The 20,090-nt window shown below is 24.2% G+C and overlaps 6 protein-coding genes across 6 annotated transcripts in view; 3 read left to right on the forward strand and 3 right to left on the reverse strand.

Annotated features, from left to right (window-relative positions):
• DICPUDRAFT_97218 (uncharacterized protein) overlaps positions 1-1,228 on the forward strand; it is a gene marked incomplete at its 5' end in the record, with an annotated part of 2,691 nt that extends 1,463 nt beyond the window's left edge. The window contains 2 exons of the mRNA XM_003285870.1: positions 4-896; positions 986-1,228. Coding sequence (XP_003285918.1) covers positions 4-896; positions 986-1,029 — 937 coding nt within the window. The 3' untranslated portion in view covers positions 1,030-1,228. The remainder of the gene's footprint in view (positions 1-3; positions 897-985) is intronic.
• Positions 1,229-1,998: 770 nt separating this feature from the next.
• On the forward strand, positions 1,999-2,456 carry DICPUDRAFT_91611 (uncharacterized protein). The gene is made up of 2 exons (XM_003285871.1): positions 1,999-2,070; positions 2,168-2,456. Exons 1-2 carry the CDS (start codon positions 2,029-2,031, stop codon positions 2,432-2,434), a joined length of 309 nt encoding a protein of 102 aa, XP_003285919.1. The 5' UTR covers positions 1,999-2,028; the 3' UTR covers positions 2,435-2,456.
• A 313-nt stretch (positions 2,457-2,769) lies between these two features.
• On the reverse strand, positions 2,770-4,000 carry DICPUDRAFT_76843 (uncharacterized protein; the record flags this gene model as incomplete). The annotated part of the gene is made up of 2 exons (XM_003285892.1): positions 2,770-3,011; positions 3,079-4,000. The coding sequence occupies 2 exons, from the start codon at positions 3,998-4,000 to the stop codon at positions 2,770-2,772; spliced, it is 1,164 nt and encodes a 387-aa protein (XP_003285940.1).
• Positions 4,001-4,712: 712 nt separating this feature from the next.
• Positions 4,713-5,405, forward strand: DICPUDRAFT_76844 (uncharacterized protein; the record flags this gene model as incomplete). The annotated part of the gene is made up of 1 exon (XM_003285872.1): positions 4,713-5,405. The coding sequence occupies one exon, from the start codon at positions 4,713-4,715 to the stop codon at positions 5,403-5,405; it is 693 nt and encodes a 230-aa protein (XP_003285920.1).
• A 3,177-nt stretch (positions 5,406-8,582) lies between these two features.
• On the reverse strand, positions 8,583-9,402 carry DICPUDRAFT_71962 (uncharacterized protein). The gene is given in 4 exon segments (XM_003285893.1): positions 8,583-8,605; positions 8,625-8,897; positions 8,968-9,128; positions 9,201-9,402. 3 exon segments carry the CDS (start codon positions 9,364-9,366, stop codon positions 8,634-8,636), a joined length of 591 nt encoding a protein of 196 aa, XP_003285941.1. The 5' UTR covers positions 9,367-9,402; the 3' UTR covers positions 8,583-8,605; positions 8,625-8,633.
• Positions 9,403-10,351: 949 nt separating this feature from the next.
• Positions 10,352-19,700, reverse strand: DICPUDRAFT_15421 (uncharacterized protein; the record flags this gene model as incomplete). Its single annotated transcript, XM_003285894.1, has 3 exons — positions 10,352-11,010; positions 18,422-19,249; positions 19,514-19,700. Coding segments are annotated over 3 exons (1,674 nt in total), but the record flags the coding sequence as incomplete, so codon positions are not given.
• Positions 19,701-20,090: the final 390 nt, after the last annotated feature.

The raw sequence follows: 20,090 nt of genomic DNA on the forward strand, positions 1-20,090 counted from the left end.
AAGTGAATACAATTCCATTGAATCAAAAGAAGACGAAGTTATCTTTGACCAATTACACTCAGCTGCTTTCCAAGGTTCAGCTTTAGGTAGAACTATTTTAGGTCCAGTCGAAAACATTAAACCAATCACTCGTGAACAAACCCAAGAATTCCTTCAAGAAAACTACACTGGTGACCGTTTAGTTATCTCTGCTGCTGGTGCCGTCAACCACGAAGATTTAGTTAAACAAGTCGCTGAAAAATTCTCATCTGTTAAAGCATCAGATGTCAGCAAAGACCAAAAGAGATCAGTTATCACCAACGACTTTATTGGTTCAGAATTACGTGTTCGTGATGACAGCCAACCATTAGTCCACTTTGCTGTTGCCGTTAAAGCTCTTCCATGGAACCACCCAGACTACTTTGTTTTAGAATTAATCCAAACCATGATTGGTAGCTGGAGCAGAGGTATCGCCGCCGGTAAAAACATTGCTTCAAACCTCGGTGAAATCGTTGCCACTGAAAATCTTGCTGAAAGTTACTCAACTTTCTTCACCTGTTATCAAGATACCGGTCTCTTTGGTAACTATGGTATCTGTCAACCAGAACGTGTTGATGATTTAGTCGCTGAAATGTTAAAAGAATGGCAACGTATTGGTTCATCTGTCAACAAAAACGAAGTTGAACGTAATAAACAAAAACTCCTTGCCACTACTTTAATGCAATATGATGGTACCAGCAAGATCTGTGAAGGTATCGGTCGTCAAGTTTTAACTCTTGGTCGTCGTTTATCACCATATGAAGTTTACGTTCGTATCAATGAAATCTCTGTCAGTGATGTTAAACGTGTTGCTTCAACTCTTCTTCGTGATGTTTCACCAGCTGTTACTGCTGTTGGTCCAACTTCCAACTTCCCAGGTAATTATTTAATTATTATTAATATTAATATTATTATTAAAAAAACAAATTACTAATTTTCTTTCTTTTTTTTTTTTTAATTTTAACAGACTACAACTTCGTCAGAGGCTGGACTTATTGGAACAGATTATAAACTAACCTTAATATAAATAATAATAATAATACCAAAAATCTAAAAAAAAAAAAAATTTTAAAAAAAATTTTACACCAATAATTTAACAATAAACAATAATATAAATCAAATGATAATAATATAATTTTTTTTTTTAAAAAAAAAAAAAACTGAAATATAATAGTAGTAAAAATAATAAAAAAAATATTTAAAAAAAACTATAAATAACATTATTATTTTGTAAATTATATATTATAAACTTTTATTATTAATAGGATGCCAGTAAAAATAAGGATAATTTATTAAATTATGTTTATTGTAATCAGTAGAGTGAAAGCATGTTTAGCAATATCAACAGTGACCAATGTCCGAATCATGATATTAATAAAGTTACACCCGAAACCATTTACCACTTGGATTTAAGGAGTTAAAACAGAAATTATTTTCAAACCAACTTAATTCATAATTATTAGTGGTATCCATAACTTTTTATTAATCGAACCCATTTATTGGGGTTGCCTCTTTATCAATATTATCATGTTACAGTAAACATTATATTTCAAACAATTTCGAACATATAGGTTTTTGCATTTTAAAAATAGATGATACCTTTTCTATATAAAAACTGATTTGAAATTTGTTTGATTATCATTATAAATTAAAGAAATTGTATAGTTTAAAAAAAAAATTAATGGTAAGTTATTTGAAGAGGGGGAACAAGATCTATATGAACTATCTGAAAAAAAAAAAAAAAAAAATATTTTTCTTTTAAAATTATAAATATTGAAAGGGCAACCTAATATCAATTCGTTTTATTTTTTTTGTATATTATATTTATTTTTTTTAAAAAATATCCAAAGATTTTTTTATTTTTGTAACTATTATAAAAAAAAAATAAATAAATAAATAAAAAAAAAAAAATAAAAAATTTTTTTAAAAAAAAATATAATTTTTTTTTTTTAATTTAAAAAATAAAAGAGATTGTGCATAAATAAATAAAAAATATATATAAATAAAAAAATGTCAGCTTTAGTTTATGCATATGCAGTTTTATTAGCAATTGTAAGTTTAAACCCATTTGATATATGTTTTAAAAATAATAATAATAAAAGTATTAATCCATTTCTTATTGTTTGTTTGTTTGTTTTTTTATAATTAGGGCGGTATTATTGGATATTTAAAAGCAGGTAGCATGCCATCATTGGTTATGGGTGTATTAAGTGGAGCTGCAGTTGGCTATAGTGCAAATTTAACAGTCACCAATAGAAGATTAGGTACACAATTAACACTTTTCCTTTCATTTGTATTGCTTTTAATTATGGGTTCAAGATTTTATAACTCTCAAAAATTCATGCCAGCTGGTTTAGTTGCCTTATTTTCATTCATTGTCTTAGCAAAGACTTTTTTATCATATTCCCAAATGTAATTGATTTATTTATTTCCTCACCAAAAAAAAAAAGAGAAAAACAATTATTAGAAGAAGAAAGAAGAAAACAAGATGAAATAAATTTTAAAATTTATAGATAATAAATAATAAATAATAATAGATAATAATAATAAAAATAAAAATAATCAATAAACTGAAAAATGAATATCTTATTTGTTTTTTTCATCAATCACATTTGGATAATCAATAAAAAAAAAAAACAAAACAAAAAAATCAAATATAAAAAAAAAAAAGCTTTTATTTATTTATTTATTTATTTATTTATTTATTATTGTTGTTTTATTTTTATTGTTATTTGTATTGCTTTGGTTAGATTAATCATTTGTTGAAGGTATTGCTCTCATATAGTGATTATATTCATTGACTAATTGATTATGTAGTATTTTTTCGTCTTTGATTTTTTCTTCATACATTTTGATTAAAAACCTAACCATTATTGAAATGGAGAAGGAGATACAGAAGAAACAAATAAAATCTTCAATCTTTGGACCTGCTTTGGACATTATAATAATATTTAATGGATTAAATAAAGTAAATAATATTTTAGATGGGAATTCTATATTGATAAAAAAAGGGTTAGTAGCTAATACTAAATAAAATCTATGATATAAATATATAATTACTTGGTTCCCAAACATGCAGTGTTGGGATTTTATCAATGGATCCTTCATGTTCGACCTCAATTAGAGACATGTTTGGACTTTGAAATGAGTTGCCCTCATATCTGTATAGTTGATAGGTCTTTACTGATTTAAAGAAAGATATCGCGTTAGTAATGCCCACTGTCACCACAACCAAACCAAATATGGGTCCTAGGAAGCCCAATGAATATCCTATTAATAAAACATTAAGTAGAACAGCAATAAAATAAATAAAATATTTAGAGTATTGTTGGTTTTTATAAATAAAAATTGTTAACTCTTCTTGAAATGAATCGAATTTATTTATTGGATATTCAATACATTTTTTAATTTTATTTAAAAGTGGTTTTTTTTTAATAATTTTAACATTTTCGTTATTATTATTATTGTAGTTTTCCTCTACTATAGATGATTGGTAGGGGTCCTCTTTTTCATCCAACGATTCTGCTTCTTGGATTGTTACATTTGTTTCATTGTTTTCACAGTTGTTATCAATTTTAAAATGGTTGTTATTGTTTGATGGGAATGGTTTTTTTAATTTTTTAATTTTTATTGGTGATTTTGGTTGATATCGATGAACCGTAACTGATTCATTTGATATGGAAACTTTGTTTTTTGTAGGTGATTTTTGTTGGGGATGAATTGGTGTTATATTATTAAACAATTCATTTTCATTAAATTGTTTTTTAGTTGGTGTTATATTATTAACCAATTCATTTTCATCTGTAAAATTATTATTAATATTATTATTAATATTATTATTATTATTATTATTATTATTATTATTATTATTATTATTATTATTATTATTATTATTATTATTATAACTTTTTAAATAATTTTGTTTTAAAATCGATTTACCTGGTGAACTTTGTTTCCCAATTTTATTTATATTAAATTCCATTATTTATAATTAATATTTTTATTACTAGTAATTAAAAAAAAAAACAATTTTAAAAAATAAAATTAAAAAAAGAAAAAAGATAAACAAAAATAAAATTTATTTTAATAAAAAAAAAATTTTAATTAAAAAATAAATTTGTAAACAGATTAATAAATATTATTATATTAAATTTTTTTGGGATTCTGTGTGAATGTGCTTGAGTGTGTGTGTGTGTTCATGTGAAAATATATATGAATAAATGTGTGTGTATTTTTTTTTTTTTTAAAATTTGGGAGAAAAAATTTTTTGGGGGGGTTTTATAAAAACTATGGTTAATATAATAACACTTATTACTATTTTTATTTCATTTTATTAAAATCTAAAATTAAATTATATTTTGTTATATTGTTTTAAATTAAACTGGTAATTTATTTGGGAATTCGTATAAATTTCTGTGATTGTTGCTTAAAAAAAATTTTAAAAGAATTTTAAAATTAATTAAAAAATAAAAATTAAAAAAAAAAAAATAAAAAAAAAAAATAAAAAAATAAAAAATAGACTGAAACAAATTTGTGTTTTGTTAAAAAAATTAGAATCATTAAACTAAAAAATATTTATAAATAAATTTTTTCATTTTCATTTTTCATCACTTCAAATAATAATCAATAATAAATAAATCAATAAATAAAAACATAAATAATTTTAATATTTCATATTCATATATATAATAATCATGGCATCAACTCAAATTTTCTTCAACTATCCAACTTATACTAAAAACTTCAATATGTATGAATATTGTGATGATGGCTATTCAGATGACAGCTATAGTGATTATGAAGATGAAATCGAATATTCATTACAACAACAAGATAAATTAGAACAATGTATTAGTGGTAACAGTGGTAGATCATCCGGTGGTGTTGGCTCATCATCAGCTAATAAAAACAACAACACCAGTAGCAGCAATAATAGTGGCAATGTATCACAAACAAAATCAACACCATTATTAAAAAATACCAATGGTAAATTATCATCAAACAATCAAATAAAATCAGTTGATCAAATTTTGGAGGAATTAGAAAAGCAAGAAAATAAACATATAAAGCACAATGTTGAAAAAGCTGTAAAGTTAAGTTCAACAGAAAAAGAAGAGATTCTTAAAAGAGAAACCGAAAATATCAAAAAAGAAAGATTACCATCCAGCGAAGAAGTTTACAATAGAATTAAATGGGAGTTCAACAGCAAGGTTGAAAATTTTACAATATATTATGAAGATCGTTTCGATGGTTTAGTAAGTTCCAGTTTCAAAGAGTTTGAATATGATGTAATTCCACACCACCGTATTCAAATGTTCAAATATAAAGATACAGTTATTTACTCTCGTAAGGAAAGAATATATAGTTTTGATGCAGCTTACAACTAATCAAATAGTATAAAAATATAATAATAATATTATTTTACCAAATAAAAAACAACCAAATATATGTTACAGTAGAGATACTTAACATACTATTATATGTAAATAAAAAATGTAAATAAAATTGTAAATAAAAATTTAGAAGTTAAAATCTTTAACTCTTAGTGTTATATGCTAAAGCTAAATATTGATCAATATTTATATTTTTTTATATTTTTTTTTATTATTTTTTTTATAAAATTATTAATTATTATAGATTAACTAAAAGTTTTTTTTCTGGCTTTAGGATTGATATAAAATTTCATGATGATGATGATGCTGCTGTTGATGATGGTGATGATGACGATGAATGCTGATGATGATGAGGACCAAGGTGAATGCTGATGATGCTGATGATGATGAATGATAATGATGATAATGATGAATGATGATGTTGATGAGGGGCAAGATGAATGCTGATGATGATAATGCTGATGATGATAGTGATGATGAGGACCAAGATGAGTGCTGGTAATGATGATGATGATGATGAGGACCAAGATGAATGCTGATGATGAATGCTGAATGATGCTGATGAGGGGCAGGATGAATGCTGATGCTGAATGATGATGCTGATGATGATGCAGGTGATGCTGAATTCTGAGCTGATTATTATGATGAAGGACAAACAATGATGAATGCTGATGCTTATGCTTATGCTGATGCTGATGAAGGTGAAAACAATGATGATGGAGTAATTTAATTTCTTATTATTAATTTTAACTTATAATTGATAATAATTAAAGTGAACTATTTATACTTTTGAATTGTTAAATATTAATTTAATTATTATAATTGGTTATTATGATTATTGACTAGTATAAATTGATATTATATTAATGATGATGATTAAATTGAACTATTTATACTTTTAAATTGATATTATTTTTAATGATGATAATAATTAAATTGAACTATTTATACTTTTAAATTGTTAAATATTAATTTAATTATTTTAATTGGTCATTATAATTATTGACTAGTGTAAATTGATATTATTATTAGACTACTATAATTTTAATTGCTATTATCTTGATTGATAATTGATTAATAATTTGAAAAGGTGATTGCCAATTACATATTGTGATGTAAAGGTGATTATGTAGTTTATGAGATGGGTAATAAGAGATAGGATAGGTAATAGGTGACCATAAATATTATTAATATAACTGATTGGAGCAGAACTGAAATCAAAGAGGTTACGAATACAATTTGAGCATAGCTTGAATAGTTTCCAAAGTGAACGGCTGGTTCAACAAAAAAGACTGAAACTGGATGACGGTGGACATTAATCTTTGGTGCATTGGTGTTATTATTGACAATTGGTTCTTTATTTCTTATGCAAATTCAGGAATCGTGTTAAACTCTGAATGATGCTTTTTCTTCAGTAACTTGAAATTTTGGAGTTGGATTTTCCCATTGAGCATCTGGTTGGAAATATTGATAGTTGATCTCAGTTTTACTTTCTGAATAATTCAAAGTTGGTGCATTATCTATTTATATTTACTATACCAGTTATCCTAGAACTAACTTAAAATAATGAGTCTGGGTGGCTGGATAGAAAACTATCAATTGAAAACACAGCTATATAATTAGACTTGACCGGTTTACTAAAATTGTCACCTGTGTCCAGTTGTTTCTGTATTCTTTCTAAGATGCCGAATAGGAACTACTAAATCATTTCTTTATCTAAAACCTTTCAATGATACCATTATTGATTGGCCAGAACAATGTCTGATATTCATTAAATAGTTGATAAGAATGATAAAATTCACTAGTGTCGATTTGATTCGGGTGGTCTTTTGTAAACTGGTTGAATCTTTAACCTTATGGGGTTTGAGCTGATATAATTAACTCTTTGAGTCCAGTTCTTTTTTGATTTCGATGGAACATTATGTATTGTGAACAGATCCTGAAATTTTAGTTGGTCAACCTATTATTTAATAAATTAATTTGTGTCAGTAATTTTGATTTTTTCCTTTTATTTCTAAATATTTTTGTTATTTTATCTTAATTTACTTACTTGCATCTTATATGGTTTAAATTATTATAATTATTGCATTTGTGTGGTGAAAAAAAAAAATATAATAGAAATTTTTGAAAATTAAAAAAATTTTTTTCATATGAATTGAAATTATTATTTTTTTAAAATATAAAAAATATAAATGAATTGAAGTTATTATTAAAATATAAAAATTATATATGAATTGAAATTATTATTTTTATATAATGTAAATGAAATTATATTCATCTGGGATTTTTATGGTCATGATAAAATATGATATAGTAAAAGTAACAATGGAAATACAAAAGTCTTTTAATAAACTATCCATTTTCGAAAAAAGTAATTTCTAAAAGAGATATGTAAATTATTTTATCTATATAACAAATATTATGCTATTTAATTTTATCATTAATACTAATAAAGAGCTATAACCAATATTAAACTGTATATTGTTATTTTGTATTTGAAGATATTATGAAAAGGAATAAAAAATTTTAATTAAAAAAAATGAAATTTACCACACTCACGAAATTTCGAGATTGCGAACATCATTATTAAAAATTAAAATGATAATTTTTAACTAATATAGCCACTATAGATTTATAATAATAGTTTTTATAATTAAATTTAATCTAAAAGTCCACATTAAGGAAAGTATAATAACTATATTATTTTATTTTAATAATAATTTCAATTTAATTATTCAAATAATATTTTTTAATTAATTATAAAAAATAAATAAATCAAAAATTAAAATCAAAAAAAAAAAAAAAAAGATTAAATAAGGTGTAAGTATAAAAGTAAAACAAAGTATAAAAAATAAACAACTAATAAATAATTATATTGTGTTTAATGAAAATGTAGCTCATTAAATTTTAGATACATTATTTATATTAAATTTTATACATATTTGTATTTCATCAATAAAGTTAAGTAGCTTTCCCATTGGTCTATCGGTTTGGGAAAATGGTAATTCCCTATTTTATTTTTAGTATTTGTCTTGTTAACTTTAAAAATTTCATATTGTATAAAGAACAAAAAGCCTCAACCAAGTGTACTATTTAATTTCCTTTTAAAATAAAAATTAAATAAAAGTTTTTTTTTTTTAGACAAATAAAAAAGATTTATTAATTAATATTATATAATAATTGTTTTATTTATTAATTAGTTTTATATAATAATTGTTTTATTTATACTTGAGTTTCTGGTCTATTTTTAAGGTATTCTTGGACACCAGCATTTGATTCAAAATATTTCTTTAATTCTTCAAGTTGTGGGTATTGAGTGGCATTAACATCTTCAGAAAAACCACGGAATTGGATATATTCAAAAGCAACGTAAACATATAAATCAGCAATGGTATATGAGTCACCAACTAAATGTTTCTTTTCTTTTAATTCGTTATTGTATTTACCAAAGATTTTTGGGAAAGTATTGTTTTTAAGTTTTTCTTTCTATAATAATAAAGATATTAATATCTTTTTTTTTTTTTAAAAAAATGAATCGCCATAAAGATTTACTTACATCTAAAGTAGCTGGATTGAGGGCAGTGAAAAAGTCACTGTGAATAGCACTGATGACTTCATCTACTTTGGTTTCTTCTTGAAGGGTTTTACCAGCAAAGTTATATTTTTTAGCGATATAACGAGCAATGGTTTGTGATTGAGCAACAACAAAGTCACCATCTAATTTAATTAAATTTTAAATTAATTTTTATTTTTTTATTTTTTATTTTTTTATAAATATATTTATATTACCCCTGAAAATTGGGAGTTGACCATATGGTAATTTTTCTCTTAAGGCATCATCAATAGTTTCAACAGTAACATTTTCAAAAGGAACATTTAAATATGAAAGAGCAACACGTGCAAATTGAGCAAAACCTCTAGCTTTGGAATAAGTTAAACTTGGAACTTCTGACATTTTATTTATTATTTTATATTAATTATTATAATTATTAATAAAATTTATTTTTATTTATTTGATTATTTTGAAATATTTATTATTGGCGATAAAAAAAAATTTTTATTTATACTCTGAAACTTTTTTTAAAATAAAAATATAAAATTTACTTTAAAAAAATTTAACCCGAATTTCAATTAAATTTTTGGTCAAATGAAATTTAGGAATATCCCTTTTAATATTTTTTTTTAAAAAAAAAGAATCACATTCTTTTACAAAAAAAAAAAAAACAATCAATTATGAAGAAAAAATTAAAATTGGATTTTTAAAAAGTGCTGGTTTATGGGTTTTTTGAAATTTTTAAAATTTCTATTTTAATATATATTTTTTTTATTTAATCATTTGATAATGCTTCAGAAGAACTATTAAATACATTCTTTGTATAAAAATAAAATATAGTTATTACTAAAGGTTCACACACTATTTTTTAAATCTAAAAATAACAAGGAACAAATTTCTCCACCCATTCTTTATGTGGTATTCTTTTAAAAAAAAAAAAAAGCAAAAAAAATAAAAATTAATAAAAAAATATTTTAAAAAATAAAAATATTGGTTATTGTTTCCATATTCTTTTTTTTATAAAAAATTATTCATTTTATAAAATTAACCAAAAAATGAAAAATAACAGCACAAAAATAATAATTTTTTTCTTTTAGCAATTTTTTTTTTTAATTTAAATCTTTATTTTATAATTTTTTTTAAATTATTAATTTCTGAAAATATCTGAAATGTTTTTTTTTTAGGTGTTTACATTTTATGTTTAATTAAAAAATTTAATTAATTATTTATAGTAAAAATATAAATAATATTATTAATTATTAATTTTATTGATTAAATTTGTTATAATATTTTATTTTTATAAAAAGTCTAAGAAGGGGATTCTATCTTTGTAGATTATTTCAACTGTTGCTGGGATATCTTTTATTGATTGATTAAAAAGTTTACCAAATGTTAATACTCTGAGAGATGGTGGAATATGACCTTGTTTTATTGGCTGGTTAAAATAAAGACCAAATGTTAGGTGCTCTAAATATGGAGGTAGAGAATCTTCATAAAGTCTTTGATTATAGTTCTCACCAAATGTTAAAGCTGTAACCGATGTTGGTATGGATCTATCCCTAAGCTCTTGATTAAAGCAATTACCAAATGTTAAGTTTGTAACTAATGTTGGTATGTCACCTTTTTTAAGTGGATGATTGAAACAACGGCCAAATTTTAGCACTTGAACCTCTGAGGGAATAGAATTTTCGTCGAGTATTTGATTGAAAAAATAACCAAGTGATAAGGTTCTAACTGAAGGTGGTATGGAGCCTGCTCTAAGTGGTTGATTATAATCGTCACCAAATGTTAATGTTTCGATTGAAGATGGTAAGTCGCCTTGTTTCAATGGGTGATTAAAACAGTTACCAAGTTTTAATGTTTTAACTCCACGTGGTATATCACCTGGTTTAAGTGGCTGATTGAAGCACCAACCCAAGGTTAAATTGTTAACTGAAGCTGGTATCACATCTGGTTCAAGTGGATAGTCATATTTATAACCAAATGTTAATATTTCTATACCTAGTGGTAAGTCTTTTGCCCTCAATGGTTTATTGAATTTGTAACCTAATGTTAATCTCTTTACAGTAGGGGGTATAGATACTTGTTTAATTGTTTTATTGAAATTCCAACCAAAAGTTAATATCTCTACAGAACTTGGGATATCGCCTGCTTTAAGTGGTTGGTTGAAATGATAGCCTAAATCTAATTCTTTAATTGAGCATGGGAATTTACTATTGAATTTAAGTTTTTTTTTAAACTCTTCCCCAAATTTAAGAGTTGTTACTGATGATGGTATTGTGGTAAAGTCAAACTCTTCATCATAATCTATTGTTATACTTGTTAAGTATCCTTTTTTTGGAAAATCTTTAAACTCGGCACTTGATTTAAAAGTTATATTTTTATTTATGAATAATTTTAAATGTTTTAATATTTGATTTCGAATAATAACATTTCTCCAAACTTTTAAATATAAATCACCTGAATCTTTATTATTCATTTGTATTGTATATATTTATTATTTATAAATTATACTTTTTTTTTATTTTATATTTTTTGAAAATTTAAAAAAAAAAATAAAAAAAAATAAAAAAAAATAAAAAAAAATATAATTTGACTCAAAAAAAAAGGTAATATCTTCAAAAATATCTCAAAAAAAAAAAACCACATAATAAATTTCAACAATAAATAGTTATTATTCAATATAAAATTTTAAATTATTTATTTGCAAAAAAAAAACACTGAAGATAATAAAAAAATAATATATTTAATTTTTAAAGCATAATTTTTTTTAGCTTTTATTATAATTTATTTTGTGGTAATGAGGGATGTGCCGATAGTTTGGTTGGAGCTTGTTACTTTTCTAAAAAGGTTTTGAACTAAAACTTTTTTATTTTTAGTTATAATATATTTTTTTTATATACTAAAAAATTCATTCATTTTTTTATGAAAGAAAACCGATAAACATGAATGAATTTTTTAGTATGGGTGAGATATTTTTATATGGACAATTTTGCAAGTAGCTCATTAAACACATACCAAACAAAAACAAAAAAACAATATACAAACTAATGACTTAATACATCATTAAGAATCATCTTCACTTTTAAAAAAAAAAAAAAGCAGTGTGTTTAATTTAAAGCATTTGCTTTTAAATTATCTTCACTTTTTAAAAAAAAAAACTCCACAAATTATACGATATCTTTGAAAGAATATTATGTTCAAGTTTTAATTAATACAAAATATCAAGTTCACTCCATTGCCAAGTTGTTAAATTTGAAAATTTGAAATGTAATATATAAAAAACAAATAAATAATATGTGTAATGAAATTGCAGTTTATTATATAGTTAAAATAAAAACCTCTGAAGTTTTTGACTGAGAATTTAAGGTACTTAACCTGAATGAGATTCTAGAGGCTAATTCTTAAAGTAGTTGAGAATACTGGAATTAACGCTACATCACTATATTTATTTTATTTATTTTAAATTATTTATTAATTATATTTATTTAATTTAAAAATTAACAGTACCAGAATTACAAGGTGATCCGATTGATATTTCAATTGAAAAATGTATTATCACTGTAAAAGAAGTAGATGGCCCATTTACAGTATTATTTGAAGATTTATGTTTATGTATTAAAGCATTAAAAGGGTTACCATAACCATGTAATAATCTTTGAATACTATTATCTATATACATAAAATTAAAAGATAAAGACAAATAAATTATAAAACCACAATACCAAAACTGCTTGTAAATAAATTAAAGAATCTTTGTAAATTAAAACCTTTATACAAAATTTAAAATGTGTTATTAACACCTTTATTTATATTGATTGTAAAAATTAAAATTATAAAAATTAAAAATTAATAAAGTTTTTTTAAATATAATTATATTATTAATAATAAGTTAGAATCCGAGAAACAAACAATATTTAAATTGGGTTTTAGATAAATTACAACCAGAAGGTTTTTTGCTTGGTATTTCTTTTAAAAAAAATTCTCTTGCTTTATTGTGAATTCTCGTGCTTACGTGGCATCTTTCAAAAAAAATATCAGATAGCGCATGTGGTCTAGTGGTATGATGCATCCCTGCCACGGATGCGAACTGGGTTCGATTCCCAGCATGCGCAAATTTTTTAATATAGAAAATTCTTCCCGGTGATACAGGGATTGCTTAATTCATTACCGTGCCCAACTTGGCTATCATTGCTCCCCCGCATATAAGTGGTCGAACGAATTCCTGGGTAATTGTAATGTAGATGGAGCTACTTTAGTTATAGATAAATAATAAATATAAATAATTCTAATAATCAAATAAATATACAATTATTTGTTAGTGAAAACTAAAACCGAAAACTGAAAATTAAATTTTATTTTTTAAATTTTTTAATTTTTTATTTTTATTTTATTTTTAATTTTTAATTTTAAAAAATAAATTATTTAAAATAAAGGAAAATATAAATATATTATTTAGTTGAGATATAGTTATAACTGTAATATTCATTTAATTCTAAAATGCATATGAATACATTACACCTGGTTCGAAACCCATTCTCAGCAAGTTTTCCGAATCAGACACGAATTGACGTTACCGTGCCCAACTTGTATGCAGTGTGGTAAAACTCATTTAAGTACACCAAAACATATTAATTTAAAGCATTTGCTTTTAATTATCTTCACTTTTTTAAAAAAAAAAAAAAAAAAAAAAAAAAAAAAAAAAAAAAAAAAAAAAAACATACTGATAACTTAATATATCATTAAAACAAATACAATTAAATATTGTTTATTGAGGTTTTCTGGTTTGCAAAATGTAATTTCCATTAAATCGGTAGTTCTATTGTTTTTGAATATCTTCACTATTTTCTTCGAAATATTATGCAAAAAAAAATAAATATAAATTTTTTTTTTTTTTTACTTTTTTTTTAATTTTTTCACATTTTTTTTTTTTTTTTGAGATTATTATTTATAAAACTTTATAAAATGATTAATAATAAAAAAAGAAATCAATCAGATAATAGTATTGAAAATATCGATAACAGTAACAATAATGAAATAACATATGAAATATATAAAAAAGAATTTAAAAGTTTAAAAAACTCAGACTATAGAAAACTACAAGCACTATCAAAGCTATTGGATTTAGGTTCTGGAGGAACTAAAGAAGTAATCTATAATAGAATCGAAAGTTATTTAAAGGCAAAACAAGATCTATTGGAAGAGAATCAATTCAAGAGTAATATAAACCCATTCAATAAGAAACTACCACGATTAGTAATCACAGAAGGAAATGAAAAAAACACTATCAACAAAGGTGAACTTGCATTCTGGAATGTATTTAGAAATAAAACAATATTCAAATTAATTTTTTCAAATTTCAAATTCAGCCACATGTTTAGCTAATCGTTTAATAGGTACCCAATATATATTCAATAACTTTAGTAATGCAAAGGCAATCTACAAAGATAAAATAAAAAGTAAAAGCTATTTTATTAGAAACTTTAAGGAAGCAGAGTTTGTTTTAAAAAAAAATACCAAAAATACAAAAGAGAATGTAGATTTTTTTACACAACTATTTTCAACATATCCATATTACTGCCAAGATAGCCTCGACCCACACAGTTTTGATAACACTGAACACTGGTTACGACATATAGTTGACTGTGGTAATATTCCTGCATATCAAGCATACACCACACTATTCAAACTAAACCAGAGATCAATTACATCGATTTTAAAAAAATATTGTGATTTTGTCTCTAAAGAAAATTTTGGGAAACTATTCAAAATCCAAGTGTATTTAGAGTCAATCGGTATCAAAGTAAACATGGTGTCAGTGTACGAAACCATTCAAACATTCGAATATTCAAAAAAATTCAAAAGCTTAATAAAACTATACAATACCATAATTAAAAAGCATACTCCAAATGAAAAACAAAACCAAATAATGCAAGAATTAAATGGCCCTATTGATTCAAATCAGTTCAGTACACAACAACTAAACTCAACAATAGATGATGTATCAACTGATCAAAATCTTAAACCAATAATATACAAAATTTTTAAATACTTTTATTCAATTAATAAATCAAAACATAGAGATCAAAAAAATCCATATTGCAAACCAATACTATACTATATTTATTTTAAGGCACAGTCAAAAGCAGATTCAATTAACAATAATAGAAATATATCTAAATATTCACCAATAAATTCCATTGCCTTATTTATAGATACTTACAATCTTCATAAAAAATCCTTATTTATTTCAAATAGCGACACATGCAAAGATTTCCAAAAACAAATTATAACATCATATTGTAGCACCGAGATTATTCGTACAATGTATATTAGTAGAAATGTAGTTTCCACAAATGACATGGTTCTTATTGATTACCTAGTCACCAACTTCAAAGACCACAAATGTTTTAATCAATTCAATATCAACGAAACCATATCGCTTGTTAAAAAGGAAGAAGTTTTAAACTATTTATTTGAAAATATAGATGTAATAAACAATGATAAAAATTCATTGTGGCCCTATATCAACGAACAACTAATAGAGAAATATGAAAATTTAATGAAAAGTGCTTCAAAAAAGTTTGAAATCATTCCAAATCAAGGCTACCCCACTATTTTTAAATTAAGAAACCTAGAAAGAGCATTAAATGATCCATCACTCTATATAACTTATGATATTGGTATAAATGATTTTAACGATTATCTTTACTATGGGCTACAGAGAGGCGAACAAGATTTAGTTATATCAATATTAGAAACACTTATATCACTATCAAACAATTCTGAAAATGAACTTTGCTTTGGGTCAATTATTCAAAAACTACCACCTCGAAAAACTTATAAATTCCTTAACTGGATGTTAAAAGATTTATCGGATCAAGAAATTATCAATAATGATCTACCATTTACCTCAGGAGCAATAACTATTAGATCAGGTATCAATCCATCAAACAATCAAAAATATAAAGTTAAAATAAGAGATCCAACCTGGGAAATCCTTTTATGGGAATGTGGACGTTTCGATGTTTTTCTCAAAGTTTTTAATTCAGATATTCATTTAAATTATAACCATAATAATATCACTCTTTGTCCATTAAAACTACTTGATTATTTTTTAGAATCTGACAAAGAAAACAACCAATATTTTGATGATCTATTAATAAAATCAGCATATGAAGGTATCATATCAGTATTCAAAACCATTCTCATTAAAAAACCATCAATATTAAAAATTAAAGATAAAAATAACCCCACTTCAATCTATAACACCACCAATTTAAAAAGAATTATCCATGCATCAATAAGAAACGATAATTTGGAACTAACATACTTTTTATTACAACACATCAATTTTTCAAAAAAAGATTTAGATTCAATCAAAGCAACCAAATTTAATAATCTTTAACTTTTCTTTCCATAATCATTTATATATGTATACATAAACTTTCAAAAAAATAATAAAAATAAAAATAATTTTTATTTTTAAAATATTGATTAAATGAATTAATAATTGCTTTTTTTTTTTTTTATTCCTTTTGACCAATTTTTTTAAACAAAATGGTTTCGTAAAATTTTTTTTTTAAATTTTAATTTTTTTTATTTTTTTTAAAAGTTTTTTTTTTTATAAAAATAGTTTTTATTGAAAATGACACCATCCAATCCTTCTTTTCTAAGACAATTGGTTATAATGTAAAAACTTATTTCTTGATATCAAAAAAATTAATTAGAAAACTAAAATTATGAATAAAAAAAAAAAAATAAAAAAAATCAATAAATATTTTTTTTTTTTTTCTTTCTTTCATATTTTTTTTATTATTTTTTTTCAATAATATTATAATTATAAAAATGAAGAAATTTATAACATTTATTTTAGGTTTAATTTTATTTATCAATTATTCAAATTCTCAATATGTCAACAATTTTGTAGTTTTTGACTATTGTCGCCAAGTTCCCATTAGACTCTATAATGATAGTTGCTTCCCAACAACATGTGGTAGATCCCTCAACATTTCACATTCCGAATATCCTGGTTACTATATTCTCGCTGTTTCTAACAACGATGATTGCTCCAGATCACATTATTATACTTATTTTAATTGTGACTCCCAACCAGCCAAGATTGATAGATTCAATGTTTTCTGTAACCACAGCTTTGTAGCTCCACCATCTTCAACACCATATAAACTTGACTTTGTTCTTAATGTAACTGAAGACGGTAGTGTTTCTGGTGTTGGTAATTTTGGAGGGGATTACAATATTAAATATGGTCCAGAGAATAATCTTCAACCCATCTATTTTAGTTGGAGAAACCAATTTTTCTTTGATGGTTCTATTTCAAACTACACCAGTGTTACCCCAGGTTATAATGACGTTAGAATTTTTGACAGTTTTAACTCATTACTTTACTATGGTCCAAATATGATGTATATCAACCCATCCAATCCAAATATAACCAATGCACCAACCGATACACCAACACCAACCGATACACCAATTTTTTTAAACAATACTTTAACTACAATTAATGGTGAACCAGTTTTTGGCAATGGTTTCTTTGGCTATGAACCATCAAGCATTAATATTACAGTTGGTTCAAATTATCATAATTATTATAGTAAAATCAATTTAATACACATTGACTCATACAACTTTATTGGTAATGCTCCACAAGGTTATATTGGTTTCCACGATATTAGAATCTTTAATACAACAACCCATGAATTGTTATACTATGGTCCAAATATGATTTATTACTATCCAAATACAACAATCGCTCCAACATCATCACCCAGTACTCCAAAGGTTAGATGCGAATATTCTTCAAATGGTTTCGAAATTACTAGTTCCGTACATATCGAATGCTTGGGTAATGGTGCAACTTATTGTGAAACTGACAAAGGTTCAACTTGCAGCACTGATTCACCATATGGTTCAGTTAATTGCACCACCAAATCAGGATCTATGAAATGTATCGGTACTCATATAACCTGCTCCTCATATGAATTAGAATGTGTTATCAACAAACCAAAAAGCTCATATTTAATTGTTAATGGAATTGAACATCAATCAAATGTATATGATCATTCTGAACCACAATCACAATCACAACCAAACAATCAAGATAAAGTAAATAATAGTTCAAGCATTATTTATTCATCATTTTCATTATTAATTTTATTAATTTCATTTGTTTTAATGTTTTAAATAAAATTGATCAAAAAATAAAACTATTTAATTTATAAAAAAAAAAAATTTAAACACAAACAAATTATAAACCTTTAAATTTTACATGCATATTTTATTCTCTTTTAATAATTCAATTTTTAATATTTGGTAAAGCGTATATAGTTATAATAATAATAATTTATATATTTTTAAAAATTCTTTTTTTTGATTAGTTTCTTTACAGATGGTGGTATATCACCTTTTTTAAGATCTTGGAAAAAATAATAACCCAATGTTAGTATTTCAACAAATGGTGGTATATGACCTTCTTTAAGTGGTTGATTGAAATAGGCACCAAATGTTAGTGTCTTTACTGAAAGTGGAATCGATCCTTCATTAAGTTTTTGATTGAAATAATAACCAAATGTTAGTGTTTGAACAGAATTTGGTATGTCACCTTGTTTGAGTGTTCGATCGAAATGGGCACCAAAAGAAAGAGTTGTTACTGATGATGGTATATCGCCTACTTTTAGTGGGTTGTTGAAATAATAACCAAATGTCAAAATTTTAACTGAAGAGGGTATAACACCTTTCATGAGTGGTTTATCGAAATAGGTCCCGAATGATAATATTTCAACAGAAGATGGAATATCTCCTACTTTTAGTGGCTGGTTAAATTTGTTACCAAATGTTAAAATCTTTACAGATGATGGAATATCCCCTTGTTTAAGTGGTTGATTGAACTTGTAACCAAATACTAATTTTTGGACTGATGGGGGTATAGATCTATCACATAGAGGCCAATTGAAATTACTCCCAAATGTTAAAGTTTTAACTGATTGAGGTATTGATCCTTCGTTAAGCTCTTGATTAAATCTTTCAGCAAAAGTAAGTACCTCTACAGATGATGGGATTGATCCTTGATAAAGTGGTTGATTAAAATATTTACCAAATGTTAAACACTTAACCGATAATGGAATATCCCCTGGTTTTAGGGGTTGGTCGAAATTGAAACCAAATACTACATTTAAAACGGATGATGGTATATCGCCTGGTTTAATTGCTTGGTTGAAAAATTCACTGAATATTAATGTGGTTACAGATGGTGGTATAGATCCTTCATTGAGTAATGGATTAAAAAATGCAGTGGAATTTAAATGTTGAATTGATGGAATGGGCTCTTCTTCAAGTGGTTGATGGAATTTCTCACCAAATATCAATGTCTCTATTGATGTTGGTAAATCGCCTGCATTTAGTGTTTGGTTAAAAAATTTACCCAAGTCTAAAGTTTTAACGGTCTGTGGAAGTTTTCCTAAATTTGGTGTTTGATTGAAAATATTACCAAATTTAAGGATTGAAACTGTTGGGGATAATAGTCTACTATAATCAAACTCTTCTCTAAAATTTATTGTTACACTTGTTAAATAATCCTTATTTGGGAATTCAATAAATTCCAATAATGATTTAAATACAATGTTTTTATTAATGAATAATTTTAAATGTTTTATAATTTCATTTCTTATAACAATATTCCTCCAAACTTTGAAAAACAAATTATTTGCCTGATTATCCATCTATATCTATATTTTATATTAAAAAAATTAGAAATTTATTTAAATATTTTATTAAAAAAAAACCATTTTTTTTTTAATAAAAAAAATTTTAAATTTATTTTCTGATAAAAATTTCTAATAAAAACTGATTTGGATATTTTAAAATTTTTTTTATTGTTAAATTACAAAAAAATAAATTGAATGAAAAGATTTGTTTTTGCAATTTTTTTTTATTTTCTAATTTTTATTATTATATTTTAATCTTTTATTATTACTATTATTGTTACTATACCTACCAATAATATAGTTCCCATTTTGCAACAATATATTTCTTTATTTATTTTTTTATAAAAGCTATTAAAATTTTGAAAATAATAAAAAAAAAATATATAATATGCTTTAAAT

This window comes from Dictyostelium purpureum, assembly GCF_000190715.1.
Source record: "Dictyostelium purpureum unplaced genomic scaffold DICPUscaffold_57, whole genome shotgun sequence".
In the NCBI taxonomy this organism is placed as follows: Eukaryota; Evosea; class Eumycetozoa; order Dictyosteliales; family Dictyosteliaceae; genus Dictyostelium; species Dictyostelium purpureum.